The 17,508-nt window shown below is 41.6% G+C and overlaps 1 protein-coding gene across 1 annotated transcript in view; it reads left to right on the top strand.

The window, feature by feature from the left end:
- Nucleotides 1-17,508, top strand: part of ARMH4 (armadillo like helical domain containing 4) — a 119,249-nt gene that overhangs the window by 30,267 nt on the left and 71,474 nt on the right. Inside the window, exon 5 of the mRNA XM_059373282.1 lies at nucleotides 9,982-10,239. Within this exon, the coding sequence (XP_059229265.1) occupies nucleotides 9,982-10,239 (258 nt within the window). The remainder of the gene's footprint in view (nucleotides 1-9,981; nucleotides 10,240-17,508) is intronic.

Raw genomic sequence — 17,508 nt, 5'->3', positions numbered from 1 at the left:
CCTGGGATCATGACCTGAGCCAAAGGCAGAGGCTTTAACCCACTGAGCCACCCAGGCGCCCTGAAGGCTGACACTTTAAACAAAACTATCAATTCAGATTGATGATTGCTATTCCAAAGAGGCAGAACGTACTGGTGAAATCCTCTTCTTCCTGTAAATCAAAGAGAGACAGGTTGCTTGGGTGCCTGGGTGGCTCAGTAGGTTAAGAGTCTGCCTTTGGCTCAGGTCAAGATCCTGGAGTCCTGGGATGGAGTCCCACATCAGGCCTGTGCTCAGCGGGGAGCCTGCTTCTCCCTTTCCCTCTGCTGCTCTCTCTCTTTGTCAAATAAGTAAATAAGATCTTAAAAAAACAAAAATCAAAGATAGGTTATCCTGGGTACGAGTATTACCATCGGAAGTCTTCCTACCTCTGTTACTGGGACAATGTATTCTCAGCCAAGTTTCCCTTCGTTAGTAATACTCCGGGAGTGCTAGCTACGGCTTTAGCTTCTGAAATCTAAAAATATCTAAACTGTGATAAAAATGGAACGAGAGAAATGGAGGACCTTGGGTGGGAGCTGCTTATTAAATTAATGGCAACTGGATTTTGTAGCAGAGTTAGGTGACTCAGGCCATGACCTTAGGATAAATTTTCTCCATATGTCCTATCTGATTTCATTGGGAGTTAACCCTCAGCTCTGGTCTCAAACAAAATTCGAACTTTTGGTTTTGGTAACCTTAGGCAGAAATTTTGCAACAAATATAACAGATTTGACCTAGAGAGCCAAAAATTCTGGTTTTAATAAACCTGTCTGAGGTTCTGCTATGATATTTAAGCACTCTAGGCCTTCTGTTAGGAGCTATGTAGGCTGTAGGCAAAGCAAAATTTATCAGACTTGGTTTCCGTTTCGCTGACAGCGTAAGCTTGGAGGATAATGCCTGCAAACTGTTTTGAGTTCCTCAGAAGAAAAGCCCCATGTGAGTTCCAAGTATTGTTATGGGTCATAAAACAGCCATTGAGGGACTGTGTCAGAGAGCGGCCAGACAGGTGAAACTGGCTTAGAGAGGATACTGTCTAGACTGATCTTTTTGTGTCCCTGCCACCTGCTACAGGACATTCTCTGGGGAAGCTGTGGACACACTACTCAGTATCAGCAAGCATCCCTTTGCTATGTGGCACTTAACCTGACATCTCTGTTTCAGGCTGTACAGTTTTCATGGTCCAGTTTGAGTTCCCCTCAAGCCCAGCAATGAGACATAGAGCCATGTCCACTTCCCCGTTGCATGCTGAGCTGTCTACTCTCCAAACACCTTTGTTCGTTTTTTTGGCTGACACCTGTCAGGTTTTCACAGTTGTTAGGTATCAGAATTCTTGACAGTGGACACACCAGCCAATGACTTGATCTTAGAGAGGTTAGGTCCATAGCAAGGAATCTTCGTTGGTGCTGGAGCATGCATCCTGAATTCCGTGGGACACCCTGAGCTGATGCTGCTTTGGCAAGAGGGAGGGGAAGTTTATGCAACGTGTGTCACATGCTTGGGGGGGGTGGCGGTTTCTGTCACTGGAGGCTGTTACTCAGAAACTGTCATGACTGCCCCCTCGATTGCTGTTAGTGTCACTGCTATTACTTGGTATCATGAAATGACCAGTGTCGTGTGCCTAGGGGATAAGGAAGCGTTCGTTACGAGGATGGACTTTCCATTCCAGGTGACACAACTAGAAGAAATTTTGAGGCTGAACTCTGTAAACCTTCCTCACGTGGACTGCAGTGTTTTGTCAGGGATTCTCAGGACAGATAGAACTTTTAAGTCTTTGATCCCTATTACTTGGTATCTGTTATATTCGATAAACCAAGAGCAATTGCTTCTTTTTAGAGGCTCATTTTTTTTTCTTTTTCTCTGTTGTTTGAATATGGAATAATTGGGTGTCTGAGTGTGTTTGACATTGATCCACATGCTTATTTGGGTTCAAATAAGCAAAAATAAAATTTGGGGTTTAACAGAGTTACGAAATTCAGAAAACCCTATAACCTTTAAATAAAACTTGGTAGTGTTATTTGAGTGAGTTCTTCCTTTTTAGTTCTTTGGATCAGGGATCTTATAGTTTTTGGCACAATTTCCTTTGTTGAACCTTTATTTCATGTCCTTGCCCTTTGAATTCAGAGCTGTTCATGACACCATTGTCGCTCTTGGGTGTGACTAATTGAAAGACTGGCCAAAATAGAGATGACTTTCTCTTCAGTTTTTATGAATGGGAAATCTGTGCATACAACTCTGGTTTGTTTTGCATCTGTCATTGTTGTTTTTTAATTTCATTTGATTTCAGTTTAGTTAACCTATAGTGTATGATTACTTTCAGGGGTAGAACTTAGTGATTCATTGGTTGCATATAACACCCAGTGCTCATTCCATCAAATGCTTTCTGTATCTGTTGTTCTCATGTGTTGCCCTTGTGCTTGCTGCAAGATTATTTAGAGGAATGTATTACTAATTGCTTATTAATTGTTACTCTGTGTTTCTTTAGATCTAGGCACTTGTTAAAAACCTGAATCTAGCTCCTTGCTTATGCATTCATTCACCTGTCCATCCACTCAACAAATACTTCTTGAGCACTGCTGATGGCCAAGCCCTGTGCTTGTCATCGGTGATGAAACACAGGACAAGACCATCCTTCCTCTGTCCAGTAGTTTCCCACCTTTTTGGGGCAAACTGCAATCACATACGTTATTTTGGTAATATTTGGAAAGGTGATCTTTTTTTTTTTTTTGTTATTGATCTGGAAGAGCAGTCATTGTTCCACAGAAAATTGCAGCAGGGTTCCGATGACATCCTGCTAAAGATATTTATCAGCTACAGAATGATTGTAGGCTCCTACAAAATCAGCACATTTGCTGGTTGACAAAGGTAATGAGGAAGTAAGGCTATAAAGGGAAATCTCACTCCAGTAAGGCTTGTTTTCCTCCTGTCTTCTCTGCACAGTTCCTGAAATTTCCTTTTTCTAGAGATGTTTCCTTAGGCTTGTGATATAATTCCTCAAGTACAAAAAGTGACAAAATAGTAAACCCTTTAAATTCCTTTGTGCTGAAGGGTGGCGTTGGTGGGCACGAGGGGAAGGTTTTCCTCTCTTATCCGCCATGACAGTCAGGGCCCTTCTTTCCTTTCCAGGATAAATTGTATACTACTCCATAGGGCATTTTTTGAGATAATATTCCACCAAGAGAATACTTCGAAATGGAGTAAACATCTCATATTGGGCATTTCAGGACAGGGAGGTGGAGAAAGAAGGCTCCATCAGAGTGGGTGAGTGGGGGAGAGATGATGAGACATGTTGATGTAAGCAATGTCATTCAGATCACATCATGAAGGTAGTGACCATTTTGTGGGCCCAGGCTTGCTTACATGCAGCCTGACATTTTGAGGTCTTCTTCATTATTTTTATAGCTCTGTGCCTTATTTTTTTCTGACTTTATTGAGGTATAATTGGTAAATAAAATTGTAAGATATTTAGAGTATACATTATGGTGATTTGATATACATGTAACATTGTAAAAGGATTCCCACCATTGGATTAATTAACACAGCCATCACCTCACGTTTTTACTTTTTTTGTGTGTGAGGACATTTAAGTGTTACTCTCTTAGCGAATTTCAGTGATACAGTACAGTGTCATCAACTGTAGTCGTCATGTTATATGTTAGGTCTTTAGACCTTATTCGTTTAAGAGCGAACAGTTCGTACCCTTTGACCAGTCTTCCCCTGTGTTCCCCACTCTCTAGCCCCGGGCAACCACTTTTCTACTTTCTGTTTGTTGAATTAGACTTTTTTTTTGTTTCTTTGTTTTAATTTAGATTCCACCTATAAGTAATAAACCGTGTCGTATTTGTCTGTCTCTTACTTTTTTCACTCAGTATAATGTCCTTTGGTTTCATCCATGTGGCAAATGGAGGATTTCCTTCTTTTTAGAGGTCAGATAATATTCTGCTGTATGTATATCACATCATCTTCATCCATTCATCTGTCAGTGGACATGTAGGTTGTTTCCATACCTTGGCTGTCATGAATTATGTGGTTAAGAACCCCAGAGTACAGATACCTCTTTGGGATATGGTATTGTTTCCTTTGGATATATATATCCAGAAGTGTCGTTACTGGGTCATATAGCTCTATCCTTTAAGGAGAAGAAGTTAACTGAGCTTACTGAGGGTCATGTAGAAGTTGTCCTTGGTGGGTGCTAGTGGTCAGTGGTCAACAGTTCAGTGGTGAGAGCTGAAAACTCAGGGCTTTGCCTTCGTGTGCCTCGGGGATCAGCCTCATATTGTCACAATCATTCCATCAAGTGCAACCCTTTTAGGTGTGTGGAAAGAAAAGGCAACTAAAAGGGATTTTATAATGCTTTAAAAATAAATAAATGTTCTTTTTTAGCCTGTGGCCAATTTTTTGTCTATGGGAGGAAGGTCAGCAAAGCCATCAATAGTTGTGATGATCCCTGATAGTTTTCTCCAAATTCCAGTGACCCCATACTTTTTCTCTGTCAACTTCTTTCTCAGGTTCTCTTTAATCAGAGTCCCTGGTCCATCTTTATTTCCCTTGAGATTTGTTGAGATATTGTTTTACTTTAACTTATTGGGATATTGTTGACATATAACATATGTAAGTTTAAGGTTCACGATGTGATGATTTGATACATTTACAAATTGCAAAATGGTTACCCCAGTATGGTTAGTTAACATTTCTATCCCCTCAGATAAATTTTTTTTTTTTTTTTGGTGTTGGTAATATTTAAGATCTACTCTAACAATAACTTTCATGTATATAATGCAGTATTGTTAATTATAGTCATCATACTGTACCTTAGACCCCCAGGATTGAATTTGTGTTACTGTTGGGAGTTTGTAGCCTTTGCCTGGTCCATCTTTAATCACTTCGCTCACACACAGCCAAACACCTCCCTTCCCCATCCGTCCACCATTGAACCCTTCTAGCAAAATTTGTTGCTGGTTCAGTCTCTCTGTCTCCTCTATCCCTCCACCCATGCCTGCACCCAAGCAGCTGAATGTGGCTGGAGAAAAACACAACCCCCTTCACATGTCTCACTTTAAACGCATGATGTCCCATCTCAAGTGGGCCCACAAGGCTGCCTGCCAGTCCTCCCACATCTTCCTGGGGAATTCACTTGCCCATTCTCTGAGATGACAGTTTCACACTTTCTCCTCTCGCCTCAAACCACCAACATTTCATTTCTCCTTCTTAGTTTCTTATTGACTGAGAAAAGAAATATGAAAACAACTTTCACACATTCCCACCGTGAAGTCAATCCTCCTGCCCGCCCCTGTGCCCACTGCAGTGGAGGATAGGTCTCAGCCAGCCTGTGCCCTGGATCCCATCCCTTCCCAGTAATAGCAAAGAAACCAACCTCCTATACTGGCCATGACGACCCAGGCTTAGTCCTAAGTACCTTATCTACTAACTGATGTAATCCTATAGCAGCTCTGTGAGGTAGGAATCACCCCGGTTTTACCAAGGAGGAAGCTATGGCACCATAACTTGTCCAAAATCACATAGCCACAGTACATTTGCATGGCTTGAGTCCACGTGTGCAAGTGCTCTGCCAAACCTCATCTCCAGACATTCCTCTAGCAGCCCTCTCCCCGCTTTCTTGAGTCATCAATTTCCCTTTCTCTACTAGGTCTTACCATCAAATTCCAAGCAAATTCTAGTATTTCCTATTTTGAGAAGGTAGCCTGGATTCTATATCTCCTTCCAGCTACCCTCGTCTGTCCCTACCCTCCCTTTTAAACATTTTTAAAAATTTTAATCCTGTTAGTTAACATTTAATGTATTATGGATTTCAGAGGTACAATTCTGTCATTCGTCAGTCTTATATAACACCCAGTGCTCATTACATCACATGCCCTCCTTAATGTCCACCACCCAGTTACCCCCCCCCCCACCTCCCCTCCAGCAACTCTCAAGTTTATTTCCTATGATTAGGAGTCTCTTATGGTTTGTCTCCCTCTCTGGTTTCTTCTTGTTTCATTTTTCCCCCTCTCTTCTCCTATGATCCTCTGTTTTGTTTCTTAAATTTCACATATGAGTGAAATCATATGATAATTGTCTTTCTCTGATTGACTTATTTTGCTTAGCTTAATACCCTCTAGTTCCATTCATGTTGTTGCAAATGGCAACATTTCATTTTTGATGGCTGTATAATATTTCTATATATATATATGTGTGTGTGTGTGTGTGTGTGTGTGTGTGTACCACATTTTTTTTATTCATTCATCTGTTGATGGGTAGCTGGGCTTTTTTCATGGTTTGGCTCTTGTTGTCCCTGTTCTTTTTTTCAAAAAGTTTTGTAAGCTTTTTTTTTTTTTTAATATTTGCAGTATCTACTTCCTTTTTTTCTAATATTCTTTTCAACTACTCCATTTTGACTCTTATCCCTACCTTTCCATGAAACAACTTAGGTGAAGTCACTAATCATTTCCAAAGTGCCAAAGGTAGAGGTAATGTCAACGCTGGAGGGACAGTCTCAGTTTTCTTACTCAGGCCCCCAGAAGTATTTTATTCCTTTGTCTTTGTCCACACCATACTCGGCTTGGTTTTTCACCTACCTCAATGGTCACTTTTCAGTCTCCTTTGCTGGATCTCCCTCTGCTGGCTAACTTCTAAATGTTCGATTGTCTGGGGCTTAGACTGGACAACTTTTCCTTCTACCCACACTCATTCTTTTGGTGATCTCAGCCAGTCTCAAGCCTGTAAATATTATTATTATTATTATTATTTTTAAAGATTTTATTTATTTGTTTAACAGACAGAGAACACAAGTAGGCAGAGAGGCAGGCAGAGAGAGAGGGGGAAACAGGCTCCCTGCTGAGCAGAAAGCCTGATGCAGGGCTTGATCCTGGGATCATGACGTGAGCCTAAGGCAGAGGTTTTAACCCACTGAGCCATCTAGGTGCCCCAAGGCTGTAAATATTATTTCTAAATTGGTGATTCTTAGATTTTTATGTCTAGCTTTGATCTTCCCTGGGCTTCCAACATTTCCACTTGGAAACCATAGGCATAGCAATCACATGATTAATGTGTCTCAAATAAAATTCTTGATTTTGCTCTTTGCCCTTTAGTTTCCTTCTTTAATAAAGTGCCGTATTCCTTCCACATCGCACATCATACTTATCAGTAGGGCTCTGCCTGCAAATTACCTTCATATTACATCCCAGATCTGACCATCTCTTCCTGCTTCCAGAACTATATCCGTGTCCAAAGCACCACCATCTTATTCCCTGGCTTGTAAAATAGCCTCCCAGTGGATCTCTTTGCTTTGTGTCTTGCTCTGATTTAGCCCATTTTTCATGCTGCAGCCTGTAATTCCTTATAACTAAATATACACTAAATCTGATCCCTGCCTACCCCTCCCACCTCATTTCCTGTCCTTTCTTGCTCCCAGCTCAGTCTTTGCCCTTCTTTGAACACAGCACACAACTGCCTCAAGGCTTTTATTTTTGCTGTTCTTCTGTTCCCTGCTGCTGGGAATATGCCTCCTATAGATACTGACCTAACTTAAACAAGAGAATTCATTATTTTGGTATAATCTCTGTTCAGACTTTACCAGAAAAGCTGCCCTTTGTCTGGATCTCCCCATCCAGAAAAGCAGAGTCTGCCATTCTCCATCTTTCTTCCAGTTTTAGTCAGAGTGTCATATTGTATCCTAGATCTGTGTGTGTACGTTTCTCCTCGAGTGGCCTATTAACTTCATGAAGGCAGAGATGGTGCTACATTATTTCTAGTGCCCGGAACTAGGTTCTTGATAAATAGTTATTACATTTTTGGAATATTTTCCAAATATTCTAAATATTTGGAATGAGAGGTATTAAGAGGTATTACGTTGTACAAAGTTAGAGGATATATAAGAATGAAAAAGATCAGATGTAATATTTTTTTAAAAGTTAAAAAAAAAACCCTATAAGCAATAGATGTAAAGGAATGTATGTGGAGAAATTGTCTACAAGCAGAAAAAGAGAGCCTCAGAATTCCTGGGTGGCTCTAACCCTCCCTCTTCCCTTCTCCGCCATCCCTGGAGAGTTCCTTTTTGCAAACTGCCATGTGGAGAGCCAAGAGAAGAGAGCAAGGGGAAGGCCTTCAATGAGCTTGGTGAACTCTCATCAGGGGCTTCAGGGTGCATCGATAGTGAGGGCGGAAGCTTGAAGTATTCCTAGAAAATTAAAGTTGGTGAAACCAAGTAAAATTGGGGATCTTAGGTTTCCTACACCCCCTCTGCTTGAAGCATTGAATGTGACAAATTGTGAATTTAACTCTTACCATGGTGGCAGTGATAATGATTTTTTTTTCAAGTGTGCTTTTCTGACGGTCTTTGATCAATATCCTATTTCCTAACCTCTTTTAGAGTGGAATTGAGAATGTTGATGTAATTGTTTCCACATTCTTGGGTCGATCTTCCTTCCAACAGGAACCGGGAGTGGATTTATGTACTTCTCACTTGTGACTTCTACTCATTGATATGGAAGAAGAATAGAAGGAAAATTGTGCCCAAATCATGAATTTTCTTGTTTAGTATGATAAGATACAAAAGGATTGGGACAGTCTTTAAGTTCTGTTCGTATTTTAGTGTGCGTTCTAATGGGCGAAACTTTTTTTTTTTAATTGCAGTATAGTTGACAGACACCGTTACATTGGTTTCAGCTGTACAGTATAGTGATATGACAAGTCTATACGTTAGGCTATGTTCGTCACAAGTGTAGCTACCATCTGTACCATACAATGCTGTTCCGATACCATTGACTCTCTTCCCTATGCTGTTCCTATTATCTCTGTGACTTATTAATTCCATAACTGGAAGCCTGTATCTCCCATTCCCCTTCACCCATTTTGCCCATCTCCCATCTGTTCTGTCCTCTGGCAACCATCAGTTTGTTGTCTGTATTTATGGGTCTGTTTCTGCTTTTTGTTTGTTTATTCATTTGTTTCGGTTTTTAGATCCCACGTATAAGTGAAATCATATGATACCCGTTTTTCTCTGACTTATTTCGTTTAATGTAATACCCTCAAGACCATTCATGTTGCTGCCAATGGCAAGATCTCACTCCTTTTATGGTTGAGTAACATTCCTTACTATTTGTATACACCACTTTTTTTTTAATCCATTCATCTGTCCATGATTACTTTGATTGCTTCCAAATTTTGGCTATTATAAATAATGCCTCAAGAAACATAGGGGTGCACATATCTTTTTGAATCAATATTTTCGTTTTCTTTGGGTGAAATTATGAGATCATATGGGATTTCTATTTTTAATTTTTTGAGGAATCCCCATAATGTCTTCCACAATGGCTGTACCATTTTGCATTCCCACCAACAGTGCATGAGTGTTCCTTTTTTCTACATCTCCCCCAACACTTGTTTTTCTTGTCTTTTTGTTTCTAGCCATTCTGACAGGGGCAAGGGGATATCTCATTGTGGTTTTGATTAGTATTTCCTTGATGATTAGTGATGTTGAGCATCTTTTTATGTGTTTGTTGGCCATCTGTGAATCTTTTTTGGAAAACTGTCCATTCAGGTCTTCTGCCCATTTTTTAACTGGATTATTTGTTCTTCTGATGTTGAGTTGTATAACTTCTTTATATATTTTGGATATTAACCTAGTGGATCCATCTTTAATGACCTCCAGAAAACAGGGAAGGGATGATTTCTACCTTTGTAAATATAAATTTGACTAATAAAAATTTATATTACCTGAACTTTGACTCCAAATAAACATGCTGTGTACTAATGATCTGACCTAATTGTGATTTTGAAAGTTTGAAATACAGGTGTATGGTGAGCACCTAGTCTTGCAAGGCCTGTGTTGCCCAACTTTGGTTATAAAATTTGTTTTAAAAGGTCAAGTAGAATTATTTTGTAGTGTTTGGGTCATTTCAAAAGACACATATGTAGGCACTTACTGTATCCCTTCGTGTTTCTTGTTGATTTCTTTTTTCCTAGAGGGAGAAGAAGATGAGGAGGAAGAGGAGGAAGAGGAGGAAGATGAAGAAGAGGAAGATGAGGAGGAAGATGAAGAAGATAAAGACACAGAGTCCCTGGATGATAGCTTGGATGGTGACGCTGAGCTGCCTGGGTTTACTCTCCCTGGCATCACGTCTCAAGAACCTGGCTTCGAGCGGGGAAACCTGGGCCCTTTGGATGGAGCCACCGACCAGGTGCCAGACGCCATGGAGTGGGAACAGCAGAATCAGGGCCTGGGTAAGAGTCGTGCGTGTTTCTTTCTTCCTCCTCCCTCACCACCTCTTATTTTTCTAAGGTGGCAGCTTTCTTTCTTGGCCTCGATTGTGGAGCAAAGTGGATTTTCTGGTGATGTTTATGGATGGTTCATTTCAGAAAAAGTTACCAGTTTTTTCTTCTATGTTTATAGTCAGTGCTCTTAAATAGCCGGGCTCCAAACAGTCTCCAGCTGCCCCCTGAGAGCACAGTTACCTCGTTTTTGGAAGGAATTCCATCTTTCCTTCCCAGCTGGAAGACAACTATAGGTTTTGGGAGGACTTCCAAATGGGGAGCAGACATGAGTAACCAGTGTGCTGAACAAGCAGCGTGAGTGGTCTCAAGTCAGAAAACAAATATATGGTGTTACCTTCTGTCGCTGTGGAATTTGCTCCCTAGGAGAAATTCTTCCCTCACTTCTGAGGGAGTGCTTGGCAGTCTTGTCCCTTTTCTGTTTCCTCTTAAGGCTGCATTTGCTTGTCAGGGACAGGCTCAGTTTGGCAGTCTGTGTCCAGACACCCACGTGCTTGCTCTGTCCTGGGCATGGCTCGAATTATCCTAGAGAGGCTTCGTGGATGCAGGCAGACTTCACCTTGGACCTTCTCTCCCCGGTCAGCAGGGAGGCTCCCCTGTCTGTCTCCTCTTGGCTTTTTCTGGAGAAATGCTGTAAAGCCCTGGTTGAGTCCTTGAGGCCTGACTCTTCTCCCAAGAAACGCCCTCTCCGAAATTCTCTTAGTCTTTAATAACTAGCCCCATTTATAACCTTCAGTTCTGCAGAGGTTAGCTTTACAAGTCATATAACCAGTGTTTGGTGATTTCATGGAAAATTTGGATGTATGTTTGGAACTTTGCTCTGGAATATCATACTTGTATATTGTGGTCCTTTGGTTGAAATGTCCAATTTTGAATCCTAGTGCCTATGATTTCTTTAAGATCACTCTTCCCTCTCATGAAAACTCTCTTTTAGATCTATGGTGAGAAGGGGTGAGAGCATTAATATGGGGGCAGAGCTGGAAAATCACTATGTCAGGTTATTGCATGATTGTGTAGTTGAAAATAAGCTCGCTCCCTTTTTTTAAAGACTCTGTCTATCTATCTACGTATCTACCTATCTCAGAGAGAGGAGAGCACATGTGCGTGCATATGAGGATGGGGGTGGAAAGGGACAGAGGGAGAGGGAGAAACAGGCTCCCCCTTGAGGAGGGAGCCCCGTGCAGGGCTTGATCCCAGGACCTCAAGATCTTGCCCTGAGCTGAAGGCAGATACTTCACCAATTGAGCCGTCCCTGCACCTCAGCTCTTTTTTTTTTTTTTTTTTTTTAAGCTGAAACTGGGACGCCTGGGTGGCTCAGTTGGTTAAGCAGCTGCCTTCGGCTCAGGTCATGATCCCAGCGTCCTGGGATCGAGTCCCACATCGGGCTCCTTGCTCAGCAGGGAGCTGCTTCTCCCTCTGCCTCTGCCTGCCATTCTGTCTGCCTGTGCTCGCTCTCTCCCCCTCTCTCTCTCTGATAAAAAAAAAATAATAATAAAATAAATAAATAAATTTAAAGCTGAAACTGGACTTGGTAAAACTTTTAAAGGTTTACGGTCTAAGGAGGAATGCTTTTCTTTGATGAACTGTCCTTTCGCTTTGGTTAATTAATTCATCCAACAAACCTAACTGAGCTCCTACTCTGTTCTTGGCGCATTGTGTGGCTCCGGGGACAGAGAGAAAAGCAAGAGGGGTGCCTTCCTTTGATTAGAGCAGAACCTACTTCAAAGGTTTCCAAGCAGGGAGGTTGAGTTTTCTAATAAAGGTAGGTTATAAGAGTGTGAAGCAGAGATGTGGAAGGGGCCCTATTGTGCTACTGTCCTGCCTCCCGATTCTAGTCCCCATGCACAGCTAAATATTCTTAAGTTAGAGCTACTAATTTAGTGATTTGTTAGGCTTTTAAAAGTGATTCCCATAAGTCCTGAGGTTTTTAATATATCAGAGTTTCTCTTATTTATTTGACAGAGAGAGAGAGATCACAAGTAGGCAGAGAGGCAGGCAGAGAGAGAGGGGGAAGCACGCTGTCTGCCGAGCAGAGAGCCCGATGCGGGGCTCGATCCCAGGACCCTGGGACCATGACCTGAGCCCAAGGCAGAGGCTCAATCCACTGAGCCACCCAGGCGCCCCCAGAGTTTCTCTTATTATAATAATTTACTATTTCCCCAGATGTCCCTTACTTTTTACTGTCACTTCCTTTCTTGATAAATTCTTCTTATCAACATGTTGTAGCACTGAGTTTCCTGGGAACCAAAACAAGGAATAAATCTTCCAAGCTGGGATTTTTTTTTTTCCTCCTTCCCACTGTGGGAAGACTGTGTTTGAGTAGTATCTGGGACTAGAATTTTATTTGCTTTTCACCATTTTCTTGGAGTGATAGAAGTATATCCTAGTCACTCATAAAGTTATTACATGTAACATTAATAAAGAATAAACATTAATTGATACAGTTTTCTTAATATTCTCAGGTCAGTTGAAACAGGGAAAATCTCTCCTATTTGTGGCTCCCCAAAGATGTCTGTGTCCTAATCTCTGAAACTTGTGAATGTATTACCTTGCCTGGCAAAAAGGACTTTAGCGAGGTGGTTAAGTTAAGGATCTTGAGACAGTTATTCCGGATCATCTGGGTGGGCCCAATTAATCACAAGTGTCCTTATAAGAGGGAGGTAGGAGAGTCAGAGTCAGAGAAAGAGATGCTATGAGAGAGGCAAAGGTCAGAGTGATGTGGCCATGAGCCACGGAATTCTAGTAGCCTCCAGAAGCTTAAAAAGGCAAGGAAATGGATTTTTCCCCCTTGAACCTTGAACCTCTAGAATGCAACCCTGCTGACACTTTGATTTTAGCCCCTCAAGACCCATTTCAGACTTTCCACATGCAGAACTGTAAGGTGATAAATTTGTGTTGTTTTGAGCCACTGAGTTTGTGGTAAATTGTTACAGCAGAAATAGAAAACTAATATAGATTTCATTAAGTATTTCATGGGAAGCATCATTGAAGGAACAGAGCTGCATGGCAGCTATAGTCAGAGTGTGACTAGTGTAAACTTAAGGGTAGTTTTCCTTTTTCAAAGATTTAGGTATTTATTTTAGAGAGAGAGAGTGAGAGAGAGAATGAGTGTGGGAGTGGGGGGTGGAGGGGAAGAGGGAGAGAGAGAGAGGATCCTCAAGTAGACTCCCTGCAGAGCGCAGAGCCCAAAGTAGGGGTCAATCCCAGGACCCCGAGATCATGACCTGAGCCGAAATCAAGAGTCAGATGCTCAACCCACCGAGTCACCCAGGTGCCCTAAGTATAGTTCTTCATGAATTATTAACAGTGCAAAAATTGAGACCTTTTAAAAAATAATTCTATTTAATATAATACCACTCTAATTGACCTTCTTCATGCTTGTTTTCAGTTGGTTTATTTATAGATTATCACATCCTATTTTATAATATGAATGACATTCCAAAGCAAATGCTAAAACCCATATAAACCTTTAAAAATGAACAGATTGGGGGCACCTGGGTGGCTCAGTGGGTTGAGCCTCTACCTTCGGCTCAGGTCATGATCCCATGGGCCTGGGATCGAGTCCCGAATAGGGCTCTCTGCTCAGCAGGGAGCCTGCTTCTCCTCATCTCTCTCTCTGTCTGTCTCTCTGCCTATTTGTGATCTCTCTCTCTGTCAAATAAATAAATAAAATCTTTAAAAAAAAAAAAAAGAACAGATTGAAGTGGGTAGCTGGGATTGGCTAAAAATTTGAATAGATTATAGGTTTCATTTCCTGTGAAGTAACATGAGCAGACAACTTAGATGACTTTCCAAGCAAAGCAGTAGATTCATGGCCCCAGATTCTCTGAACCTGTTTTCTGCTCATCATATACACATTGCCTCTAAAACTTTGGAGGGAGAGAGCTCAGCTTCTTGATCTTGCTGTTGAGAGGTGTGAGTGGAATGAACTGTCTGTCATCGGGATAGAGAGAATTAGCAGCAAAAATCCCCTTTTATGGCTGAGGTGGATTGACTGATTGGTAAATCTAGGAGCATACAGGAAGTTGTTTATTCCAATATGCAAAGACAATTTCTTTCTTTTTTTTTTTTTAAAAAAGATTTTATTTATTTATTTGACAGAGAGAAAGATCACAAGTAGGCAGAGAGGCAGGCAGAGAGAGGGGGAAGCAGGCTCCCTGCTAAGCAGAGAGTCGGACGGGGGACTCAATCCCAGGACCCTGAGATCATGACCTGAGTCGAAGGCAGCGGCTTAACCCACTGAGCCACCCAGGCGCCCGCAAAGTCAATTTCTTATTTAACAAGTTCATTTTCAAGTTTATTGGCAAGGACCCATCTAGAGAGCAGACGTGATGACTTGCTCCACTTCTAATCCTGTTATGTACTACAATAAATCACACAACTATGCTTTTTAATGTATAAAATCAAAATGATCAAAGTTGAGTCAACATCTCCATTTTAATGCTGAAGCATTTCCAATGTAATTAATACCTGGGGATTCTTTCCCTTTTTGTATTCTATCTCTGTCAGGATGCCTCTAGTTGTAGGTAGCAGGAACCTTAACTTAAATTGGTTTAAAGAATAAAAGAATTTATTTTCTTTGAAAACAAGAATTCCAGAGACAGAGCTCTTGGGTCAGTTAACTCGTAGCTATGCAGTCATCAGTGAACCCAGGCTTTCCCATCTTGCTGCACTGTCTCCCTTGGTGTGTGACTTTTCCCTAGGACTGGCCTCCTTATGGTTACAATGGCGGCAGCTGCTTCAGGAGTCACACCCGGGGAAGACATTGTCCAGAGAAAGGAGGCTGTCTTTTCACTGTGTTTCTTTTTTAAGAGAGAGCCTTTCCTAGAATTCCCCAGTAGAATTCTTCCTGCCTCTAATTGGCTGGGATTAGGCTACATGCCGATTTCTAAACAGTTATTGCAAGGGACTGTGATCACATGGCTGGTGGGATCAGTGGGGGTGGGCGTCAGCTACCAGGAGATCACTCGTGATTCCTGTGTGTTTCTGATCACTTCCTTGTAGCTGATACTATCCATGTCTCTTCTATCCTCTAAGAATTCCATGGTCAATCCTGTTAAATTAATAACCTTATTTTCAATATGTTCTGGGTTTATAAGTTCTGGATGAGAGCCCAAGGGAGGCGTTGTTCCATTTCCTTCCTCCATAGACCATTTTGACCACTTTTCCATTTGGTTGATGTTCTGGATGGACAGCACTTCCAAAAGCCATCATGTGGTTAAGTGCAGAATTATTACAGCTATCTTCACTTTTTTTCAAAGCCTACATCTAACATTAGAATGGGCTTTTTGATTTAGGAATAGAATATTTTTTCTCTGGAGGTTTTTAAAAAACACGAGAAGTATTCAGTTAACAGACTAGGGATGTGTGTGAAAAGCAGAAGAATGAAGAGCTCTGTGTTTCTATCTTTTCATCAGACATTCAGTGAGCACCTACTACGTGTGGGCCCTATGCTGTGGAAATGCTGATTGGCTAACAGATGAAGAGATAAATAACTGCGGGGCCGAGTGGTCCCATAGAAGTGAGGTCAGTGGCTGAGCAATTCCACAGTGAGGAACTGAATCATCACTTACAAGCAGAGAATGATTTGAGTGGCAGCCCTCTGAGGTGTGACCTCAAGGGGTCTTTGCCTGGTCCCCTAATTTATATCATCCTTTCTGCCTTAACATGATGCCTACTTCTCAATAGTAGAGCCTTCCTTTGGATTGAGATTGAGGGCCTTGAGAAGGCCCTCAAAAAATGCAAATCTGCTATCTGGGCAGGATAACTCATTAAGATATTATCATTTATTTATTATTATTGTTATTAATTTACCAGGCTCCTTAGCTCATGACTTTGGATGATGTTAAGAAAAAAGAGAGAGGAACACAAGACAAATGTGTTTTGAGTTGGTAGGAAGGTAGAATGAACTGTAGGCAAAGAGCATAGGGGTTGGACCCTATAGGAGCTGAGCTATGGGAAAGTCACACCTTTAACCCTAAAACATGTCAGCTTTTCTCCGTCTTCCCCTTGTGCTCCTTTTTCTTATTCTTTGAAGACATGTAACATGTAGCTGAGACTGACCACTTAAATATAGTCCAGCATGGGCTGTGGCAACAAGGAGAAAGTGCTCCATAAAAGATAGTGGGAAGTGTGACATTTCAAACAACTCTCCACTGCAACAAATGTCAGTGTATTTTGATGTCTAACATAGTAAGCTGTGGATTGAAAGGTTGCTCAGGAAGCTTCCCGGGCTAATGTAAGTAAATATGTGTATGGAGGAGAGGGAGGAGTAGAACCGTAATCCAGCATAACCAGAACAAAGCGAGTGGTACATTGGCTAATGTCTCCAGACCCATGGTTCGTAATCTTGGCTGCCCATTGGAATCACCTAGAGAGCGACAGAATATACTGAAGCCTGGGTCTTACCCAAGAGGACAGCTGTCCTGTATTGTTCCCTTGGAGCAAGGAAGCTTCTGTTTCTGCAGTGGAGTGGAGAAAGAGGATTTTAAGAAGTGTTTCTATAGTCTATGAATAGAATCCTTATTAGTAGAGATTTACATGGTTTTTAGTGATCTTTTGTATATTGTGTTCGTGTGTCTTAAGAAAACTGTCCTCCAGCTTTATCCAGTCACATAGAGGTCAAACTCAAAGTCAGTATCTATCCTCTAGTTTCCCCAGAAAGCCAGTGGTCACATTATAGACTCCTGAATCTGGATGGGGGAGGTTTGTCCCCAGACTTCTGTGTCTGGGAAGACTGAGCATCTTCTGGTGTGTGTGTCCTAGGTGGGCATCTCCCAGTTGCCTGGGATTCCTTTCTTTCCTTTTTTTTTTTTTTTAGATTTTATTTATTTATTTGACATACAGAAGTCATAAGTAGGCAGAGAGGTAGGCAGAAAGAGAGGGGGAAGCAGGCTCCCCGCTGAGTAGGGAGCCCGATGTGGGGCTCCATCCCAGGACCCTGGGATCATGACCTGAGCCGAAGGCAGAGGCTTTAACCCACTGAGCCACCCAGGGGGTTTGGATTTGAAGGTAATGCCTTTCGCCCTTTCTTTGGAAAGCACTGAATTATTTTTTCTAGTCAGGAGGAGCAGAAGATTTAGGTGCAGACCTCCTTTTTCACATAGGGTTTCTGGATTTGAAGGTAATGCCTTTCGCCCTTTCTTTGGAAAGCACTGAATTATTTTTTTTTCTAGTCAGGAGGAGCAGAAGATTTAGGTGCAGACCTCCTTTTTCACATAG

The sequence above is a fragment of the Mustela nigripes genome, chromosome 13 (genome assembly GCF_022355385.1).
Source record: "Mustela nigripes isolate SB6536 chromosome 13, MUSNIG.SB6536, whole genome shotgun sequence".
In the NCBI taxonomy this organism is placed as follows: domain Eukaryota; kingdom Metazoa; phylum Chordata; class Mammalia; order Carnivora; family Mustelidae; genus Mustela; species Mustela nigripes.
Note: the sequence above shows the minus strand (reverse complement) of the source record. Positions and strands in the feature narration are given on the sequence as shown.